The 25,093-nt window shown below is 35.2% G+C and overlaps 1 protein-coding gene across 2 annotated transcripts in view; it reads left to right on the top strand.

Annotated features, from left to right (window-relative positions):
- The window catches only part of LOC149568326 (uncharacterized), a 90,083-nt gene that overhangs the window by 26,689 nt on the left and 38,301 nt on the right, over positions 1 to 25,093 (top strand). For both annotated transcript variants that reach the window (XM_089817543.1, XM_089817542.1), the window contains exons 2-3: positions 22,027 to 22,326; positions 22,471 to 22,606. In XM_089817543.1, coding sequence (XP_089673669.1) covers positions 22,243 to 22,326; positions 22,471 to 22,606 — 220 coding nt within the window. In that variant the 5' untranslated portion in view covers positions 22,027 to 22,242. The remainder of the gene's footprint in view (positions 1 to 22,026; positions 22,327 to 22,470; positions 22,607 to 25,093) is intronic.

The raw sequence follows: 25,093 nt of genomic DNA on the forward strand, positions 1-25,093 counted from the left end.
CCCCTTCAAACAATCTGGGTGTTGTTGTTTCCTCAAGCCTTGAAATGGCATGAACTTTTTCTCTCTTGAGAGGCTCTTGCTGACCAAACACGATGACCTTTGACTCATTAGTTGCTGACTCAGATTCCTGCGAACAAGTTAAACTTCTCCCCACCTTTGTGAACAAGATAGGTGTTTCTCTTACCATCAAACAACACTTCCCTATCAAATTGCCAATGCCTTCCTAATAGAAAATGGCAACACTCCATGCGAAAAACCCTGTTCCAGTATTGTCCAATCTGAAAATCTACATAAGCCTGGACCCTCGCAACTAATGACTGATTGTCTGAAACCCAACATGCCTTATAGGGTCTTGGATGGGGTATACTAGCCAAATTTAACTTGTCTACCATTTTACTAGCTGCCATATTTTCCTGTGAACCAGAATCAATAACAACTTTACAAAGTTTGCCCCTACAATTACACAAGATTTTGAATAAATTCCTTCTTTGACTCAAGTCCTGTTTGAATGGTTGCACAACTTGTCTTCTCAACATCAACATTTTCTCCATCCAGTATTGGCCCTACTGGATGGATTCCATCTTCATCCTCTTCTGGAACCAAATAGGTCCTCTTCTCTCCTCCTTGAGAGTTGGATGTTTGTTTCGAAGGGTGCCTATTTTATGAATGCCCAACTTGATCACAATTGTTGCATCTCCCTATAAAGATTCCTGAGCCTCTACCTCCACCAAATCTTCCTCTTGGACCTCTGCCTCGGAAATCAGAACTTTGTCCCTGTACTTCTTGTCTTTCACCAGTTTGTCTTGGGAAGGATGGCTCTCTTCCCCTTGAACTAATACGCCTTCACCTTGTATTCTTGTGTTATCTTCTCTTTATCTTCTCTTCTATCCTGATGGCAAATTGCTAACACTCTTTGATTGTCTTGGGGTTAGCAACAACAAGTTGATCTTGTATGTTAAACTTCAGACCTCCTAGGTACCTTGCAACTTGCTTAATCTCATCCTCTTCTACCCTTGCCCTTATGCTTAACTTATAAAATTTATCAGTATAAGTATTAACATCAAGATCTTTTTGTTTTAACCCTTGTAATAATTTATACAATTGAATCTCATAATCTTTAGGAAGAAAGTTACCTTTTAATTTAGCCACCATTCGGTCCCAAGAAGTGATCTTGCTTTTTGCCCTCTTCCTTCTATCAGCCTCCTCATGGTCCCACCATAGAAGTGCATGTCCCTTGAGCTTCGTCTTTGCCAATCTGACTTTCTGATGATCAGGTACCTCTTCACCTTCAAAAAAGGCATCCATGGCTGCCATCCAGTCCAACAACTCTTCCTCCTTCAAATTACATCATACACTGGTATGTCCCCTCTTATCTTATCTCCTTTTACTGCCTTAATAAGCTTGATTGTTCTTTGTTCCTCATGATCCACTGGTAATGCTTCCTCTGCTTCTTGGAATTCTTCATCTTCTTCCTCTTCTGGTTCTTCACTACTCACACCTCCGAATTCAACATCCTTTCTTTGATTTGACTCCAAGGCTTCAAGCCTAGCCAAGACTGCATTATAAGACTCTTGCAATTTGGGATTCTTCTCCTTCAATTCCTGAATCTCTCTAGCAGTACCTGCATTCTTAGGAGGCACTTTGACTAACTTTACTTAAACCTTCAATAAGACCTACTCCCTAGCTCTGATACCACTATGATGCAAAGCATCCACCACTCAAACCTCCTTACAAGGATTCACTATCCCAATTTGTCAATTGGATACCCCTTTCCTTTCAAGATCTTCCTAAAAGTTTCAAGACCTTAGCACATTCACCACAGTACCATTGTCCAACTGAATCTTCCTTGACTCAGAAGCACATGGTTGATACATTCTTCCCCGTTACTGATCACAAGACCTTTATGCCGTCTTTACTTTAATCATAACATTTAGACTCTCTTAATGATCAAACTCTTGTCCCAATTTCCTAATCCACTCCCTTACTCACTAGAGACTCTCCAATTTCCCTTAAACACTTCACAACTTCCAAAACCTTATGTGATTAGAATACTATTGACTGCCTTAAATCCCACTACTCCTTTAATGAACATCTTCCTTTCTTCCTTGAACTAATTGATCTCTCCTCAAGGAGCATTTTCTTCAATACTCAACCTACTTAAGGACACTTATTGCAACCAGACTGTTGTATTATCCATCCCAACACCAACAGGCATTCCAAATGTAAACTCACGTATACTGTCATTTAGGACAGTCAGTAACAGTTCTCTGTGACAGTTATCTTTGAGACTCTTGTTTTTGGGTCCTTGGCCACCCACTCATTAGGATGTCAATCACCATAGCCTCATTGGCCCTCCAAACACATCAGAGTAGGAGAAGTATCTTCAAGGGTGATGTTCCCTGTACCGCACAGTTCTGAGTCAACAGATTTAGTGTTATCCGTGTCAGTTCCAGGTGAGAGCTTTTGCATGGTTCTCTGATAAATTGAAGAAATCAAAATACATTGTTTCTACTCCCTTCCTCCCAAGTTGGAGATTTATTAGACAAAACATATGCGAGTTCTACATTTTCTTGTGCAGACTGGAAACACTAGCAAGGATTATAACCAGTCTGAACAAAAATTAAATATTCTCCTTATTACAGGGACTGGAATGACAGAAATGTCAAAATGGAGATGTATTAATGCCTTATTAATGTGAAACAATTATGAGATCATAGCAATGAGTCTATACCCTGAGGATGGACTGTGATCAGACTGTTGAACAGGAAAACCGTGGGTAATTCCAGAGAACCTTTGATCTGTATTGCCCAAATTCTTGAACATCGCCCATTTCATTACAATTTGAAGCATTTGCACCATAGTTGTAGTTATTAGACACTTCCCAACCGACTAACTCCCCTCTAACTACGCAAAAATGGATTGACGTACAAAGTTGTCAAGCAACTTTGAAAAGTTGCTTGACATCTTTTTATGTAGTTTTGCATCTTTTCCATTTTTTTGATTATTTTGTCAATCTAAGGACTCTAAAAGGATTCATTGCATGTCTCAACATCAAATATGATCCAAAATGCTCATTTCCACCTTTGCATTTTCAATATTGATCATTTGACATATTGTAACATCTCATATGCTTGTGGCAACTTTCAGGACCCATGGGACTAATGATTCCATAATTGGACTTAATTGGCTCTTGATGGCCTTATTACATCAAGCGTGGTGCTTTTAGACCTTATTAGTATAAAGATAATAAGTTTTCATTTATTGACCTTCATGTGGGTCTTTGATTCAATGTGATGTTTGTACACCATCTATCCAGTGCCCAACAAAGGATCACCATTTGGATTGATTTCCTTCATTGTTTGATTTTTCTTATAGGGTGCTTCATAAAATAACTACTAAGATGCCCAAACCTTCCGTATGTTTGACGGAATGCAACATCATTCTAATATTCAATGGATTGATTCTATGATCCATAGTTTAATTTGAGTTACACTTATAGGGAGAATCAAATTAACATGTGTTACACTTATAGGGAGAATCAAATTAACAACAACATTAACACATAATCTTGCAAAAGTCAAATGGGACTTCTACTAAGTCACTTTATTGACCGCCGAAAGATGACCAAAAGAATTAGCAATCATCTTAAAAATGCCAAGGTGCCAAAATTCCAATGGCAGGCTAGGGAGGCAGTTCTAGGTCAAAGCAGCTAAACCCAAATTCGTAGATGGGTCAATCCATGCTTAGGTACGAAATTCCTAAAATTACTACCAATAGTCTAAGAACCTCCCATAAACACCTTTACTATACAAAACTAACAAGAAATAGGCAATTGGTCATTTTGCTAATTTTAATGCCACCCTTTCAACTTCCACTCCAAGTCAGCCAAACTCATACTTTGATCAACATTAGGCCTGAAAGTAAAGAAATTTACCCTCCAATGTTAGCCACGGTGTAACATCCCCTTTTTCCAGGTCTTAACTAACAATTACCGTATCATAAAAATGCAGTTACTACTTCATTTCCATGAGAAGGCAGTTATAATAGCTATGTTCATGTGAATGAGATTAATGGTTACAACAATTTAAATGAATTCTTTTAACTAACAATTGATAGCATCATCAATAAATCTAAATAAAGAATTTAAGTTTTACATACCCTAAATTTCGAAACTAGAATCCGCTTAGGCCAACATCTGCAAAACCCAGGTTAATCCACATATACCACTTAGGGCACGAGTAGTTATACCACTATATCGTAAAGACAAATAACATTTAGGGCATCAAATACCATTGTATCATCCCCTTTCTTTCTATTGTTAACTATGACAATAACATATAGTTAGAAGATATGTTCATATTCATTATTCACAAAAGTGAAAGACATAAATGACAACTGCTAGATAAATCTATCTCATGCATACAAATATATTTCATGTTCAACTAGAAAATCAACTGATTTTACTGCTTACCATTTATATTGATGAGAAAGTTGATTTCATTGAAGGGATTAACTGATTCAACAATATAGATCAATCTATCATATCTTCAACTTGCAATTTCAAATATCATAAGAGTAAGATACTTGTTACCGATAGATGTTGAATGCATAACTTATCTTTGTCTTGTGCATGTCTTGGCATTTGGTGGAGAAGGGAAACATTGTCAGGGGCTTAACCTCCCAACCGCGGGCCCTTAATTATCCCCACACAATCTCATCCAAGAAAGGCCCTTCCTCCTTGGAATAGACATGGAACACCTTGTCCAACTATCGAGCATCCTGGTAGTTAATTCTGCCACTCAACTTGACAACTGAGTACATTTGGACAATCATGAGCTGTTTTGGATTTTAACAATTTCTTTTTAAGATGTTCATGTAGTTGAGAATTTGATCATAGTTTGTTTTTCCCTTGCAGGATTCCTCTCCTCTTCACCCATTCACAAAACTTCACTAGCCTTGGGTGCATCCCAGGAGACTGCTATTAATAATGAGATCTTTGACATATGGTTTCCTTGAATACCTTTATGATTCTTACTACAGCTGTTATACAACAAATACCAGTGAGTAAGTCAGAATGTCATAACTTTGGATTCAGATTCTATACAAGAATGCTCATGCATAATATAGCCACGAATATGTTTTAAGGCGACTTATAAGTCGTCCCTATGGTTATGCGATCAGCATATAGAGAGCTGAGATTTAGACATAAACAGAGTAATAGAGCTGGAAACATATTTGAGTTATTTTTATACTGAAATATGATTGTATTTCATTTGTATCTGCAACTTCAACATGACTATCTTCATACTCGATAGAACAGATACTTAATTGCATTGATAAGAACATGGAATAGAAAGAAGAATAGATCGTGAATGATCCATAGCTTGTAATAATACCAGTCGGTTTGGTGGCTATTGATTTCGCAGTAAGTCTCCACCTATGTGACAAAATAGACAGACCAAGATGCTGATAGAAAGAGGAAGAAACTTTCCAAGCTCGCGGTTGTTTGGTGGCTATCGATTTCACAGTAAGTCTCCACTCATGTGACAAAATAGATAGACCAAGATGTCAATAGAAAGAGGAAGAAACTTTCCAAGCTCGCAGTTCAGGAAATGTGCTCATATTAGGGCGATTGTGTTTGATTTGAATGCCCCTCCTTCAACAGTTGCGGGATATTATATGGTCTCCTGTGTGCACTTACAAGATGGCTTCGCAAATTTGAAAGTTTAAAAAAAAAAAAAAAAAGATGGTGCCGTTATGGAGGTGGCCATCGCTCATCTATGTGGAGTTATAAAGATTATATTTCCATGGTAAAAACAAAAAGGCATATATATATATATATATATATATATATATATATATATATATATATATATATATATATATATATATATATATATATATATATATATATATATATAAAGTCATCATGCTATTGTGATATATCTATAATTATACCTATATATGTACATATATCTATATATGTGTGGGATTTAGAGAGTACGTATAATTTATTTCTAACATAATGTTCTTTCCATATATGCACGTGCATATATATATATATATATATATATATATATATATATATATATATATATATATATATATATATATATATATATATATATAAATTCATAGATATCATCAGAATATCATGGTGACATCATATAGTTATATATATGTGCGAATTTATAATGTTAATCACTTCCTTGGTCTCAAAATAAGAGAGGTAATAGTTCTTTTCATGATATTAAATGTTTAATATTTCTCTTGTTATAAAAATTGACCACGTAGCTCATGGTATTGTCCAATGTACACCCTTGCTTGCCTAGTTCTTTACCCTTAGCCATGGTGGTTCAAGACTTGTACCTATTTGCCCAGTGATGGCGGTGCCCCTGTGCGCAATTCTTTTCTGACAATGCTTCCACCCCTTGACGTGCTTCTGCAAGGAATTTCTCCACAATTATATCATATTCCTCAATATAATAACAATTACCACAACAAGTTATTAATCATAAACTATCACAACGACTTACTGCCATTTCACTTCCCATGAGTTCATGATGAGTAACAAACTTTCCAAGATAACATTAAAATATCATCATAACGGTTAACCAACATGCCAACTTCATATGAGATTATAACGATTAACCATCTTACCATTTCACATGATCGTAACTAATTTTACCTGTCAACTAACTTCACATGAAACCTCAACGGCTATATAAACATTTCAAATGGAGCCAAAATTGGGATGTAACATACCCTCCCCCTTGTGATTCATCGTCCTCGATGAATTTTTGAAATTTTAACAAACACTATAAAGGAGCATTAAAATTGGGATGTAACACACAATTCAGCTATTGCATCACTTGTTAGGTCATCAGGGATCTCCACCATGAGAGCATCAACCATTCATGAGGTTTGTAGGATATTTAACTCCTCTATATCCCTTTGATTTCATCTGCCACGTAGTAGCTTATGGACATTTTTAAGGAGAATATTTCTTTGAAAGGAAAGAATCAATATTGTATGGAGAGGAAAACAAGATATGAATCAGTAGACCTAGCCCACGAAATCTGAGTTTTGCCCTTTTCTAGTGTCTTTGTCAATGGATGGAAGATTTTGCAGGGGCCCCTCACCTAACTTCCCAATCTTCAAAACTGTCAAAGCCCTTAGAAACAACTCAAGTTTAATGTAACATACGAATTTTCATAACCAAATTTTAATCTCAAATTAATCTAATTTCACAAGTAACTGTTTTCATTTCACATGACAATGATTTCTACCAAATTATAACTGAAAGAAACTCTTTAAAATCCATCTTATATATTCATTTGAATTCACGAGAAACAAAAAGAGATATTTATGTATTGCTAACAATTTAACTATCTCTAATTGTTCAACTAAAAATAAAGTAACGACTAATTATATCAATTGAAATGCTTATTCAACATAAAAGTAAAAGTTTTCTCTATCTTGAAATGAAATTATCTATCTATTTTACAGAGGTAAAAAGTGAAAAGAACATATAGTAATAAAAAAGAATCTCTTTAACTTGTTGTCCAAGGCTCGGCCTTGGTGAGAGGAGAAAGCATTGACATAGGCTTAACCTCCCAACCGCGGACCATTACTTATTCCCACACATTTTGAATTAATAGAATGACCCTCCCTACCTCAGGATCGGGCTTGGGATGTTCATAAGCCCAACCATCTGAGTAATCAAGTCGGTTGAAGTCCCAATAGTTATTCTCCAAAATAATTGAAGCGTCTAGACAATTAACAAAGATCACATGTTCGACACATCTGCCTAATTTCTACCCTAGCCAAAGATTTCAAGTTGGGTTTACAAACCTGATCTCCACCACTCGACTTGACAACATATATTACATAACTGGAACATGCATGAGCTATTGCAGTTTTGTTTATTATTATTCCTTTGTATTGATTCCATTCTTTTATATGCAGACTCTCTACACCTCCTCACCTTCTTAGGCTACCATGCCGGTGATCTCTAGGTGCACACGAGTTATATCCGCTATATTTGATTCACACCTCTTCACCTATATTGGCATTATTGCCGGTGAATTCCTTGGTGTTGGATTTCCATGATATTATTTCATTTCCATGTGATATAAATGAAAGGAATAAATTCTGAGCTGAGATAAGTATTCATACATGAATGATTCACTAACATGAATGTATAACATCATTGATATAATTGATAGTTTCCATGTTATAAAATCTAATTGCAGTTCCCTAGGTTCAGTCTGTAATAGACATCAGTATTATGAAATTTATGTACAAAGGGTTATATGACTGGTGCAATTTACAAGACGGCATCTGAACTTGGTCTGAACTTGATTCACGACCGACTTGGAACTAAGAGAGATTATAAAGAAAATAAGGAACATAGATTGGTAGCCTTACGTGACACTTTTGTTTTGATTCGGATTCACTGTGGTTGGAAATATTGGTCTCCGCTCCTTGTTCTGTATCCCACGGTTATGGAAATTGAAGGTAATACAGATAAAAAACAGAATGCAAAGGATTTTCAGTCGGGTTTTACTCTATGTAAAGGTAGAGAATAGCGAGCTCGATAGCAATGAAGGAAGAAAAAGATAAAGACGAGTTGAGACACGATCATGAGACTCTATAAAAGAATTTGTTTGGCTCTTCAGCTGCCATCGGTTACAAGAGACCTTTCGAATGCAAAACGATTCAGATTTTTTAAAAGAAGGAAGAAAATAGAGGGAAATAATAAGAAGTTGAAAAGTTTGGTTTTATTATTTTATTATTATTGTTCTTTTTTAAATACGTTCATGTGTATGTATTGGTAAAGTGGCATCATTAGATTGTAGCTTATAATTTATTGGTGTCACCTTATTTTTATGTACATATGTTTGTATTTAAGTATGAATAATAATAATAAAATGATGAATTTATTAATAATTCCTTCAAAGGTATGAATTATAGTTTTGATTTTTAATTGATTATTATATTGTTATTTTAATAGCTCATGCGGTTCCATAATGCAACATGTTATCAAACCTAGTATCCTTGCTAGAGTGGTCTTAGGTCAAACCTGACGATTCAGATGAATGGACTATTCGACCATCCCCTTCCGATAATCCCATTTAGCAATGCTTCCCCTCTCTTCAGTCTTCTTCCTGCAATCATTCAAAACAACATTCTCGCCAAGACATTAATTCAAGATTTATTAATTGTTAATTCAAAACCATTGTTGATAATCTAATGATCGTTAGAGATTTCATCAACGTTAGAATAACTAACTCATTTCACATGTTCATGAAAATATCTCATTATCAGTTAATACAACATATATATTTCAACTAACTCATTTTACATGATCAGGAAGAAATAAATTGATACAACGGCTATAATTAGGATGATCAGGAAGAAATAAATTGATACAACGGCTATAATTAACTAACTCACTTCACATGATCAGTAAGAAATAAATTGATACAACGGCTATAATTAACTAACTCACTTCACATGATCAGGAAGAAATAAATTGATACAACGACTATAATTAACTAACTCACTTCACATGATCAGGAAGAAATAAATTGATACAATGACTATAATTAACTAACTCGCTTCACATGATCAGCAGAAATAAATTGATACAACAACTATAATTAACTAACTCACTTCACATGATCAAAAGAAATAAATTGATACAACGGCTATAATTAACTAACTCACTTCACATGATCAGAAGAAATAAATTGATACAACGGTTATAATTAACTAACTCACTTCACATGATTAGGAAGAAATAAATTGATACAACGGCTATAATTAACTAACTCACTTCACATGATAATGATTCGTTAAATCAACAGCTAAGTTCAATTTAAAATTTAGGGAAAAAATTTGGGATGTAACATTTAAACCCTCAAAGCCCTCTTATTTTGATCTAGAACATTGATGTTACAAATTACACATTTTAAACCAGAAATTCAATGTTATTTGCAATATATTTTTCAAGTTGACCAATGGGCAGGAATTTGTTCTTCTGTTGTTTTTTCAAGGCAAAAAAGGCGTTGGTAATAGCTTATTTTATCTAGTTATTACTTTCACTTTTTATGATAAGCTTGCTGTTTGGTCACATATAAATTATGCATGCAATTCTAGTTCTCTTTTGGGCATTGCTGCTTATGCTTGAAGTTACACTATAGCATTGTGTAAAAATAAGTGAAAAAATTGACAATATGATGAAATAATTGGTGAGAAACATGGGGACAGTTAGCTGGAAATAGAAATTGACGTCTTCTATCAGTGAAAGATTTTTTGATGCGACTGAAAAATTCGTTCTTTGTTAATGGGCTCTGGTTCACATCTTGATTTATTAATTTCTTATATCAATTTTGTTTCCTTGTCTTGTTGGCTACTCATGACTAATTCTGTGCTAAGGGGCATCATTTGAAATATATTTATTGCTTATATCAACTTTGCTTCCTTGTCTCTTTGGCTACTCATGACTATTTCTATCTAAGGCGCATTGTTTGTCATACCAATTCAGTCTAAATCTTTTATGAACCATTGAATCACTACAATTTTCTATGTTTGTGTCATCATGGTATATGCTATCTGAGCTAAGAGGTAAGTTTTCACCTAAGTTACTGATGCTGGTTCGGATGTTGATGCGGGTGTGGAATTCTAATATGCGGATGCACATTTTGTTTTGTTTTGATTTTGGGTGCATTTGGATGTCTATATAAATATGTTGCCATGATTTCAGTCCCCTATATTTTTCAAGCTTCTAAGATAGGATTGAGTCAATGTGATGTCATGTTTGTGTCTAGATTACCTTTAAGGGACTTCTCTTCTCATCTATTCCTTTGTGTACACCTAGGTGGGCATTCAAAAGCAATCTAATGCATTCGTTTATATTAGTTGATTAGGGAAGGGAGGGTAAGTTTATGCATTTCCTAGATGAGAAGAAAGTTGTTCAGAAACCCTAACTCTATGATTAAGTACTTCATTGAGCGCTTGATACATCTAAAGGGAGAGATCACAGGAACATCATAGAAATCAGAGAAGATGAATTGAATGTAGAAGCAGATAAAATCTTAGAAATGGTGAAATAACCCAATCAAAGGTGTATGACTCTCTTTGAAATCCAATTGATGACTTATATTTAATCCGTGTGTCTACGTTGCAAAGTTGACAAGTCAAATGGCTCAGAGATTAAGTTGGGATCGTCAGATGAAGACCAGATCGACGAATGATATTTTAAGATGGAATTATAATGGCCATTAGTGATGCATCTTCCCAGTCGTTAGATCTTAGCAGATCACCGATTGTCGCTTTCTTGCTTTTTGAAGATGCATGAAGGATAATCAATGCAGGAATATGAGCATTCGACACGTGGAGCAGATGGACCTACATTGCAAAGCAGAACAAAGAGTTAAGGTCCTCTAATCTCAACCAGTAGATCATAAAGATCAACGCTCGCTACACGTTCGCAAGTGATTTAAGGTAACCCAGAGTTGACATGGCAAAGCGGCGAAAAATCAATGTTCGCAAGGTTGTAGGGGGTTAACGTTAACTCAGAGTCAAGGTCACAAAGATGCGAAGCATGTTAATTGCATCATCGCAGGGTTAAAGACGAGTTAGGGTTTCCAAGTTGCAAAAGTGTGGAATACTACCCATAGTTGAATCAAACAGGTTCTCGCACCATCGCAAGTGATATAACAGTTAAATCCCTTCAAGTTGCGAGGATGCGATGATGGGCCCAACATTTAAGATTTAAGCTTTCACATAATCACATGCGGTTAGGGTTAATCATAAGCTAAGGGTGCAAAACTGCGAAAGGTAATCTAAACAATTAAGTTTAAAAAGAGCGCAACATCGCACATAGTTAGCCAAATGTTCAATTTCATCTTGCGAAGATGCGAGAAGCATCGACAGTTAATTTAGATAGTCATCGCAACATCCTAGGTCTAAAATGACAGTTACTTTTAAAGTTGCGAGGCCGTGAAAACAAAGTCAGGGGCAACCTAGAAGTAGTTGTCGCATTGTTGCAGCATTAAGTGCCAGGTTAGTCTGAGAAGTTGTGAAGGAGCGACAAAGCATAAAAGAAGTGATCACATCAACACATGTAAATAGGCAGTTAAAGGTTTCCAAGTTGCGAAGCTGGGAAAGCTAGTCATCGCATCATCGCGTTGAATGAAGATATCGAATGAATGATAGTTGCGAAGCCGTGAAAAGTCATTGATCACATGATTGCTTGTTAGAAGATGTTCAAGACATTTTAAGTTGCGAGCTTGCAAATGAAGTAGCTATAGCATCATCGTATCAGAAAAAGACATCGTATGAATGACAATTGCAAAGATGCGACATGAATAGAAGATATATATTCAGCCGTCTGATTTCAAAAGATTGACGATGCTCGCTTACCTATTTTTTAGAGATCTATGAAGGATAACTGACATGGGAATACGAGAATCTGACACGTATACACATAGGGACCCACATTGTAGAGCAGGACAAAGAGTTAAGATCTTCAAGTCTCAGCCGTTAGATCTTAAGAGATCAACCCTTATCGTAGATTTGCAAGTGATTAGAGGTAATCCTGAGTTAACACAATGAAGCTGCGAAAGCCTTTGTTCGCAAAGTTGCAGGTAATTAGAAGTAATCCCGAGTTAACACAGTGAAGCTGCGAAAGCCTTTGATCACATCGTTGGATCAAATAAAGATATCTAAGGAATGACAAGGTAAAGATGAGACGGTTTGTTATGTTTTAATCATGATTGTTGAATATCAGATCAATGGTGGAGATTTAAACCTGTGGTGACCGTTGGAATATGAATTATATGAATTTGGCGCCAATGTGACTGCTACAGATCAGAGAAGAATATGAACCATTTTGAGGAATTCTAATCATTTTTGCTGTATTTTCTTGATGTATTGAATTGTAATCAATGTCTGTTGGATTTCTAAGCATTTCAAGTGCTCTATTGATGTAATTGATGAATCTGTAACTAGCCAAGAACCCTAAGAGGGGGCCTATATATGTAATTTTCTAAGTTAATAGAAAGGATCGGCAATTTTGTCCAACTTTTCCCCCTGCATTTCCAGATGTTGAGTGAGAATCAAAGAGTTAGATGGAATGAAGGATTTCTATGATGTTTGCAGTTAGGTAATGTGATGTTCTGATTCTATTTAGGACTAGCATGCCTAGGTCTTTCATTGTCTCCTTTGGCAGAGTTGACCATGTATTTCAGAGTAATCTCTATGGGATTGTAGAACAGATGTATTTGAAGCTGATGATATCTTACTAGATTCCATTTTAGTGGAGGTTTATCAGTCATGGTGGATTCCGTTTCATCTGTCATGTGCATCTCTGCTCTTTCCCTAGATTGCATTTCAGTAAGACTTGTTACTTAATTTTAACACATGTTAAAATTCAGACATGAAATTTCTATTTTGATAAAAACACATTTCATTTGATATTTGAAAGAATATAAATGTCCTTGTATCATTCATTTCTTGAATATACAATTGATATTTTACAAAATAATGAAATGCTGAAGGCAAAGTATTTCACACAAGTCGTGAATACAGTTGCTATCTTTCATATGTACTAAAAACAAGAAAAATGAAACATATGGGAGAAAGTCAGATATAACCAATCATTGCCTTTCAGACTTTGATTGGTTAGATGTTCTGTTGTTGCATTGTCACCCATAGTACAACTCTCGATCTGGTAAGCTCCTGGTTCGTCGTTCCCCTGCGAGAGAAAGAGGTGGGGTTAGATCTTTATGATCTAAGCAATGACTAGTTACCTATAGCTGCATTCTTGCACATGTTACATTTCTCCTATTCTGAATACATACAAAAGACGCAAAGCATAATGTCAAAGGGACGTATTATTTTGATACGAAACCTTTCATTATAATCAAACATAGGCATGTTCAGTTCATAAGAAATAACTGCAAATTACAAGAAGGAATGGTTTATGACTGTCACGAGCCCGTGCTCGAACATCATAAAATATTCTATTTCTTATGATTGCATCTATTCCATCAAAATGAAGTTTGTGCATATGCTGTAAGTAAATAGAAGCGACTCTTTAAGTAATACAATGCAAGGGAATGCAGGGAGTTGCAGTTGCAGAGAAAATTCTGACGTGTCTATGTAACAGATACAGGAAACTATATTGCAGACAATGATATCTTCCAGAAAACCCAACACAACAGAAAAGGGAGTAACAAGCACAAAGATATGCACACATACATTGTCACTGTTACTACTGAATGTTCTAAAGCCTACATCAGACAAAAAGGAATCAAATGATTATAGCATGTTTAATCAATACAAGAATTATAAATAATTTCTGTTTGGAAAGAGGAATCTGAGTTAACGTACATATATTTTATGGCATTTTCCTCAAATACTCACAGCAGAATCAACAGATCAAATATGTTCAGAGATAAGGAGAATTAAGTGAAATGCTTTTTAATGATAGCTTAAAATATGTTAAAATCTGTGCATCCATTCTGAACATTCGGGCCTATTGGCAACTCAATATGGGCATTGTGATGAAGACCTACACCATAAAAAAAATTCCTTGAAGGTCCTATTTGATTGGTTCTGAGCGAGTTGCTAAGATTGGAGTTAGAAACCCATCATGGAAAACAATCAGCAGTGAATACCATCCGAGAAAAGGTAAAATTGAAAACACGTAATTACATAATGAGCAGTTATAGGTGAAATTATGACACAAAGACAGAACAAAAAAGTTAATATACCCTCAACAAGAAGGAATTTTCTACAGAATGTGTTTCCATAAAATGCAAGAGGGAAAGCTCCATCATGGTCGTAATATCTGAATTAAGAAAAATACGAAATATTGAGTGAAAAACCCCAATTTTAAGTTTGGAGCAAGACTCAAGAGTGGTCCCCAACGATCTCATTTGGGTTTTTTATATTCAATTTCCAGATTTTCGACCTACTGTAGAAATGTGTAAAAGTTATTATCAGCACCAGTGAGCAAGGAGGAACGACATTCAACAGGGAAAGAAAATAAATGCTTAGAAAATCTTTTTTCTCTCTACAACAATTCTGAGATGTAAATTCAGAAAATCATGCATCCAGTGTCGCAGATATTGAGATAAAAACAAAAAACGTGCTTCCAACACTAGTTTTAAAACGCATCTGTCATAACGTTTTCGAAATATACCATCAAATGTAACAGAATTGTGCTTCCAACACAATAGCAAAACATTTTTTAAGAATGGAAAAACGTTACCTCCAGCCGTAAGAGATCATGGTGACTCCAGAACAACAACAAAAGAATAAAATCATGCTTCCAGCACTGAGTCACGACACAGAATGGGTAGAACAATGTGATTCTAAGTGCTACGACAACAAGCTGCACCTAGCAATGGCGACAGACCAAACATCTTCATGGCATTTTCCTAGGGTTTTCAAAACCCTCTTATCAGTCGCCAAGCTCTCTCTCTAGAGCTTTCGAATGTGAAATGAGAAGGGATTGCGTTGTTTTAGGTTAAAACTTTTGCATTTAACCATTTTTTCATTCTTTTTCAAATCCGCAAAAGATGTACCTTTTCAAATCCGCAAAAGATGTATCGGTATTACCTCTTAATACTTTGGAATTACATAATTTCATTTTCTTCATGTTAAATTTAAATAGTATAATAAATTATTACTATTAGCCAAGTAATATATTATTATATTATTTAACTTTTAATGTGTGGATTTTTAATTCAGATTTGCAAATAAATTGTAATTAATAGCGATCAATTGATAAAATTATAAATCAATTGATTGTTATTAAGTTGAGCAAATCAAATTTAGTTTAAATAAATCCATTTTTGGATTTAGGAGAGAAAGGGGGAATCTGAGTTAATCTTATGATTAACAAGTCATTGTGACATGTCTTTTAGTCTAAGTCTTAGAGGTTATTTTTTTCAAAGACTTAGTAGCTTCATTTAAGGTCAAATTTAAGGCTTTTTGAGTAATTCCAGCACTGTGGGTCGAATTTTGACCTTGTCCTAGCTTTTTGAGTCCATGTGTTGGCATTTTGAGTCTTTTAAGGGCAGTTAAAGGTGAGTCATAGGTTCTGTTATGACTTAGTACATTTTTTAAACTGTGAGTCATCTTTTGATAAGTTTTGACTCCCTTTTTGTAGCCTTTTTTCTTGATTTCGACCAGGAGGTTGCTATTTAATTTTCTGAAACTGTGATACCAATGGATGGATGCAGTTCTGAAGGGGAATATACTATTGTGACATTTTACTGTCCTTGGTATACTAATTTTTCTGAGTTGTATCACTGAAATTGATGTTTTTTGACCTCTGAAGGCATAATACAGTTGGCTAAATCTATTTTGGGACTCGTTGTGTGCAATACTGGTGATTTGATGTTAATTTTCTGTGTTCTATGAAGAGCCTCTAAAGTTTGTCTCATTTTCGCACCTATATGTGTCAGTAAAACCTCTATGCATAGGTCATAAGTTGTGCATTTTAATGAAATTATATTGATTATAGTCCATTTTTTTTTTGATATTACTCATTAAAGCCCTCTTCTGAAACACTTTTATGCAGAGATTTTCATCTAAGTAGTATTTTCAACTGCATGTCATTTCATTGTGTTGTTGAACATAAAATCCTTTGTTATCATCTTTCGTGTATCACCTTTCTAATTTAAATAGTTTCCATTTTCATACTTTCTCCTCCCCTTTCCCTCACAAGTTCATAACATAGGTGAAATATCATAACATCATACAGGAACCGGCCTAGAATCCAGAGGTTCAGTCACCTGCATAGTTTACCCACAAACTCGTGATTGTTCCAATGTTTCACTAGAATTTCTAAGTGTTTAGGTGCTTATCTTGAGGGTGCAAATTCTAGTGGCAACAAGACTAATCGACATTTAGATTAGAGTAGGAGTAGTATTAGAAGGGCTTTAAGGTAATTTATGATATCGATTCCACTGGGTGTTATAGGTTGCCCAAATCTATTTTTGCCTAGGGTGTTTGTAGCTATGAGCATCCTGGTTTATCCTCTTCTACTCTTAGGTTAAGAGCATACCCCCATCCCAATGATCTATTAAAAACACAATTCATTGCATATTTTGCATACAAGGGAGCTGTACCTTATAATTCAGATGGCAGTGATATAACAGATACATTAACCCATTTGTTGGTGACATCCTTTTGTTTCCTCACATTGTGGGCATCTAGAGTCAAGGTAAAGCCAAGTTAGCAAGAGGGACAAACTGTTAATCAACAATATACACACACACACACACACACACACACACACACACACACACAATAATTTATATATGCAAGGAAATGCAAAAAATATACAAAATTAAACCATTCCATAGCATGATACTTCACCATTGATTGTTAAAACTTCACAAACACAAAGTGACAAATATACAAATTGAAATAACTAATTAGTAAATTACTCAAGTTCAAGATTTCGATGCATTTTTGAATTGGAAAGTCAAAGCTTAGTTCATGATTCAATGTTGATCAATTAAGAGTCAAGACTCAAGATTCACTTATCAAATTTAGTCATTTAGAATCATAAGGATTCTCAAAAAAATTCACATTCTCATCATCTCCTTCTGCTGCAAGACTTACAAGTTCATTTGAGCCAAATATGGTTCCACTTGTGCTAGATGCGCGTGCCATGATGCTATCAACATCATCATCTGTGATCATAGTAAGATCCTGCAATGTTGCATCCAAGTTTTCACATTCAGGGGTTACATCCCAAAGCTTGGTTGACCCTTCCTTGTATTCATCCTCCTTACGTCACAAGAGACACAAGTTGGTATGTATATAAACCAAGTCCTCAACTTTCTTTAAACCAAACTGAATGCACTTCACTAAATGGATATAGGAGTATGTACTCCAATTCCGTTCAGCACTAGAAGAACTTGCAACCTAGATAGTGTTCATAAAATAAAACTTACAAAGGAAACACAAATTAAAGAATGTTAAACACTAAACTGTAGAATACAATTGTTAAACGAAAATAAAAAAAATTACCCATGAGAGGATCTTGATTGCAAGGGGTTGTAGATGCTTGAATGGTTGACTATACATGTACCACCATGTCATTTTGGTCCTCTATTGCATATGGAGTAAGTTTTGATCGTGAGGCAAATAAGCCAAATTCTAGCCTCACCTTTTTTTGCATTTCATCATTTGGAAAGAGTCTTGCAAATGGATTTCAACACCCAGTAGTAGCTTCTTCATTAGCATATGGTACAATTCTATCCGGCATAACAAGTATTTCTTGGCCATAGTACCTTGGAGATAAGGCATATGCAAGGAGGTGTCATGGGGTAGTCATCTTCTCCCAATAATGATGAATGATTGCTTCTACCTTATTACATAAGGCTTCACATTCTGTGTGGTCATTATAATGTGCTTGTATGCAAAGCTTTACCTTTTCTACCATGGTGTCCATGGCATTGTACACATCCCCCTAGCATGGTAAATCTGTATTAGCAAAGCGTAGCATAGTCATGATAGGCTCAGTGAAATCCAATACAAATTGCACATGAGCCCACCAATTGTCATCCAAGACCAAAGCCTTGACCTTTTGGTCTCTCTTTGAATTTGAAGCCTTCCATGTACCCCATTGGCTAGAAATAACCATTTGACTAAATGCCCTTTGCACCTTGAGGAGTCGTCTCATAATAAAAATATGAGATCGAATCGGGTCTCAGAAACTAAGCAAGTATACAATATGACAATAAATATTAAGCAAGGTTATATACAATAACAATTTGATAATTGAACATGAATATAAAACTTATTCACATTAAATAAATAAATGAAACTAAGTAAGTACAATTTTAAATTTACCTTCAACAACTCCAACTTGGAGAATGAGTTGAACATGGATTGTGACATGTGGTGGTTTGTCTCAAACATTTGTATCTCCTCTCCCTCTTGGTATATTTGCTTCACCCAATCTATTTGGGTGTCAATTTGTTGCATGACCAAGTTGAGAGAGTGTACAATGCATGGTGTCCAAAAAATGTGGTTGTACCGAGTCTCAATCAAAGCACCTAAACCCTTACAATTTTTGGCATTATTTGTGGCCACTTGGACCACATTCTCACTACCCACCATCTCTATTGCCTCATTGAGAGTTCTACAAATGAATTGTATATCCTTAACTTCTTCACAATCTACTGCCCTAAAAAACATTGCCCCTTTGGGGGACATTGCAATCACATTAATCAATAGCTGGTTTCTTGTATCTTTCCATCCATCAAACACAATAGTTATACTGAAAGTTTTCCAAGTTTTTCAAGAACTTCTAATTGGTTGAAGAGCTTTGTTTATAGAAATCTTTTCTTTTTTGCAAAAGAGTAGCACTCAACTTTTTAAACCTAGGATTAGTGTAATTAGTCGACGCTTTAAGGATGGTTGCAACTATTTCCTTCCAATATGGCGATCTTATGAAGTTGAAAGGAAGACCATTGGCATAAAGGCAACATGCAATTGCTTCTTCAACAAGCTCTCTTGCCTTCATTTTAAATGCTTGATCCAATGGACCTCTTTTGCGGGTAATAACTTCTACTTCTTCCTCTTCCTCTCCTTGTATAGGTACTTGCAAGAATGGACGTTAGAGGATACAACATGATCATTGGGCTATTTCACTTTGCTCTTTCTGGATGAAGGTTGATAAAAACTTGTTTTTGTTTTGTGAACTAAATGATCAACAACTTGTTCTTTTATAAATTTTGCTAATTGTGCATCGCTTATCCTTTTTCCATCTTTGCTTCCTTTGCACATTACTATTCCTTTACCTGTAGGGCCCTTAAATTGAGCTTTGACCTGATAATATGAGTTGTTGAATGGTTTACTATGATATACATTGCATTTCCAAATGTATGACCTGCCTCTTAAAACTTGTGATAATTTTGTGGTATGTCTCCATAATGGAGATGCATCATCAATATTGAAGTTATTACTTTGTTCGTCTTGCCCTACTGCTGAACTTTGACTACCATTAGTGGCCATTCTTTCACAATACAAACTATGAATCTAATAAGAAAATTAAAAAAATTAAATCAGAAATAATTAAATCAACTATGAACATCAAACATACAAGTGCAAAAATATGATTCAAAAATATTAAAAAAGATAGCTAAACTTGTTCCTTCATTTCATAAAAAAAAGTGGAAAAAAACTTGTACAAATTCTTCCAAAACTTGAAAAATTCATTATCATCTCAAAAAAGATAAGTAAAAGATCTCATGAATGAGATCAAAGATTCTTAGAAGTCCTTTGTAGAAGCTATTTGACAACCTACCAATGATCGTCTTCATACGTTATGACCTTGTTGTCAAAATGCCAAAATGGAGACAAATTGAGAAGAGAGCCCAACTGCAAACAAAATGAGAAGAATGAACAATGAATGACCTTTTTTAGAGCCATTTTAAGGTTTAGGAGCAAAGAGGAACTAAAAAAAATAAAAATAAAAAAAAATAGACACATGCAAATTAAGTCACTTAAGTGACTATGGGTGTTAAAAAAGGTCATATTGGTACGAGTTCTTTCTAGGTGTGCCTAGGTGCTCTTTGGATGCGCTTGGAGGCATCACGGGTGCACCCACAGTGGCTGGACAAGCTTCCTAGGCTAATTGGTGCAATACCCAAAAGCACCAACACCCGCACCTATCAATTTCCTAGACCCACAAGTATCTTAGGGCTCGTTTGGTTGCTAGAATATGATTTAGGAATTGGAATCTAAAATCCTTGATTTGGGATTTTGGAATTTGAAATCCATATTAGGGTTTTTGGAATTTATTAGGGACTGTTTGGTTCAAACCCAAAAATATTTGATATTTGGAATTTGTTATTCCAAGCCTGTTTGGTTCAAAATATGAATATAAAGTTCAAAAAATGAATATAAAAGTGATAGTGAGAAAGACGATTCATATCTCCAATTTGTTCAAGGTCCTGTTCATGGTGCTTCCAACTCCACACATGCTGAAAATGTCGATGCTCATTGCAAAATAAAAATTCAAGAAAAGGTTAAAAGAAAGACGAAAGAAATTAGATATGTGTGATACTAGTTATTTAATTTAATCCAAACATATGAGTAGGTGCAACAATAGCCGAAATTTTTCCCCCAATTAAAAAAAATTGTATTTGTACAAATTTCTACAATAATATTTCAAATTTCTTCAAGCGGCACCTACTAATTTTTACAAAATGATGTTCAAAGGGTGCTCGAAGTAGATGCAAAGGGTATTATTTATTGAAACGCCTCACTCTCTTGGTTACAACTCAATTAAAATTCCAAAAATATGTGCAAAAATAAGTGCTCCCAAATGGGCATCCAGATGTCAAACCCAATTAAATCTCACTTTAGTTGAAATTCTCATTTTGAAAAAATGAGATTTAAAATGGGAATTAAAACAGGAATTCTAAATAACAAGTATTTTGAGGGGAGACAAAATTCTTGTTTTGGGGGTCAAATGGGGATATCAGATCCACATTTCCCCGAATTCCAATTCCTATTTTGCAGACCCAAAAAGTGGATTAGAAATTTTTGAGGATTCTGAATTCCAATTCCCGCTCAAAGTCGTGATCCAAACGGACCCTAAGGTTTTCACGTAAACCTGGTTTGCATCATTTTGAAGTCTATGAGCAGGGGGAATGTAAGCTATGGTTGCTTGAATATTTTTAAGTCATCAAAACCAGAATTTGTGTATTCTCCACAACTTCGATAAATATTTTACATTTAAACTCCAAAGGTCCTATTGCCCCTTTACTATCATCTACTTCCACATTTTTTTTGCCATGATTGTTTTGACCATTGTTTGTATCCCTTATATTTATGCAGACATGCACAGAATACAATTGTACTTATAAGATATAATCTTCAGGGGTTTCCATGTTCACAATTTCTTTGTATATGAATTTCTTGGTGCAGCTGACTATGAGAATGGATTTTAACAAATTTAATGCTTATATTTATTTGTAGGGCCATTTATGATTTGCATGAAGGTGATGCTATTATTTGGATGAGGTATTCCAGCCTTATGGTCTTGTTCTGAAAAATAATTTTGCTATTCAGAAGTTCTTGGAAGAGGCAGCATCATCTTCAAATGCGAAGTCTTCTGCGATACTCTTATCTGCAAATAAACATATCTGTTCTGACGAAATTCCATATATAGTTCTCAGAGACATATGGTCTCAAATGGAACCATCTCAAAGACCAAAATTTTCTAATCTGCTTGCTGGCGTCGCTTTTGTTCTTCCAAGGCCAAAGCCTAGGGAGAAGGTTAAAACTCAAAACTCAAAACTATATAGAATTTAATTATTATTACATACATTTATAGTTTGGCACTTCCAATGCTATTTCATGTTTTTGATCCATGTATGCAGTATAGCTGCTGACAAGTTTCATAAATATATAATTTTACAGAGTAAAGAGCTGAAAGAGCGCCTTAAAAGGCTCCAAGAAATGACAGATAGGAAGGCATATGATGCCCTAGTTAAAGATATTACACTAAAAGAAGACAGAGAATATTTCTCTTCATACAAGGATCAACTTGGGTTTGGTAAATGTCCTCTTGAGGAGTTTTCTTTGCTTTTAGTAGATGCTTTCGCTATTGCATTTAAAAAAATGTATATAAATTTGAATCATGTAATCTGCACAAATTTAGAGCATCTTAATTCCTTTTTCTAACTATTTTGCTCTTAGTTATCGAGTGTGTGTACCCTGCACATGAGTCTGGGTGCTGGTGTGTATGAATTCGGATGCTGGTGCGAGTGCATTTGGATGCGCCCTGGGATAGCTTTTTCTCTGTGGGTACATCTGGTTGTGGATCCGGATGCATCCACAGGCAGAAAAAATGCTACCTGTGAGCATCCAGATGCACTTGGATGCCCAACACAGTTTTTTTGATGACAACTTTTAAATGTGACTTTTTTGATTTCCATTGGAATCATGAACATAGACATATATGAAATGGCCTATTTGAATATTTGTGAACTATCAATTGACATTTAATATTTATCTTAGGCATTTGGCATTGATCAATATTCAATAATGAAGTATTGTAATATCAAATGATTAAATTCTGTATATTTCTTGCATTATAAACCCAAACACACCCAAAACCCCCTAAAAAAATCTCATGTACCCATATACCGGGTTCTCATACCTGCATCCACATCTGAATTCAAATTGGTAACTTAAGATTTTGCTTCCTTAAAACTTTTAATTTTTGCATATATTTCATTCTATCTGTAAGAGTTTATAACTTTATTCTAATGGATGAACAGAGGTTCTATTGTCGCTCATGGTTGAAAAAGACTGCAAGATACAACTTTATATAGCAATGCTTATTTCATAATTGTAGTTCAATTCCAAGGTGGCAAGAGTGACCTATATTCCTTTGCATACTTGGATTATGTTTCCTATCGTATACACCATATACATTATACAAGTTATAATCTATACGCCAACCTTTGTGTTTCAACATATTATGCTGGTAAAAAGGTGAGTTATGTAACGCCCCACCAAGGGATCCAAAAGAATTAACCTAAAGTTTCACTAAGTTTGCTAAACATTTTTTTGTTTTAAAGTAAGAAAGTATAACATACACATCAAACACATAGTAGCGGAAGCAATAACATGTAATCATCGACAAACATACATTGTAAGTTACATTTCTTAAAGATCCCAAGACGTTGAGTCACGTTTAAAATTTAATTAATTCTAAGTCTAACAACTATCATATACATATGAAAGAATAATCAGAAAGTCCAATGTCCATAATATACATTTGTTCCGAATGCCTCTTGGCAAATTAATTCGGAATGCTCAATCATCCACTGTACAAGTCACAGGGTATGAAAGGCTTAAAAGAATATACATATGTAAAGATAAAGATACAACATCCTCAAATCCATGATACAAAGTATAGTAAAAATATATGAAACTATTCACCATACATGATACATCCATAATGATAAAACATCTATCATAAAATCTAACCATCCATCATAATAATCCAAGAACATAGTGAAGGTAAATGCCAATCACGAAAACTCCAGCCACAGTGACCACGGAACGGATCTCAATGGTAAGAGTAAAAGCACTACCACCCGACCGCATGGAACCTAAATGGTCCACTCTCACCGCGCTAAGGAGATAGTCACAAGTCCCAAATAGGATAACAAAACCTATAATCATAAATACTCTCTAAGTCCAGGAAATCCTATAAGTATGCTAACTCAAGGGTTCCTAAAAAGATCGACATCTAAATCCCAGAGGTACCACAAGACACGTAGGAAACCTAATATGCAAGCGGAAAAGTGTCATCGCAAAAGTCACGTAGAAGTTACCCGAGAAATCCCTTAGGAATCTCGGGTCCCTATTGATCCCTGCGGCCACTAGTATCCTCTCGTACTGACGAGGCATACTATGGAGTGCAAGGTCGTAACCAAGCGCTCTCTCCACCCCATCCTAGTCTGTACTAGCACTCAAGGCATGGGAGAGAACATACAATTATCTTGTTAGGTTCATTTTCTCCCATTTAGTGTAAATGTTTTCACTTATTAAATCAACTTACAATGGGTTACTCCAGGCAGCCTCTTAGGGCCCCGATCCTCATTGCAAGCCACTTCCCGACACTACACATAGATAACCTACCCTAGGCTCATGAAATTAAAAATCAAGAATCATAATAAAATCACCTCAGTCCTATACAAGCAATTGAAAAATATCATAAAAGATAAGCCACAAAATTACATCATTTCTTCATGAGCAACCGATAATATCAAATAGTAATCATATGATCACGACAGTTCTCTATCAGCAACTGAAGGCATCAATGATAAGTCACAAAATCCAATGGTTCTCCAATGAGCAACCAGAAAGTATCCCAATAGTAAATTACAATACTGATCAAAGACTCCAAAATGGTCAAGTCAAAACATGGCATCATCAAGAACATAACAAACACTTCAGTCCTCTCAAGTGACCGAAAAGCAATCCAAGTATAACTGATCGAGACTAAAAAATGGTTATCAATATAACT

Source organism: Cupressus sempervirens, chromosome 3 (genome assembly GCF_028749045.1).
Source record: "Cupressus sempervirens isolate cs-2001-9-10 chromosome 3, ASM2874904v1, whole genome shotgun sequence".
Taxonomy (NCBI): Eukaryota; Viridiplantae; Streptophyta; class Pinopsida; order Cupressales; family Cupressaceae; genus Cupressus; species Cupressus sempervirens.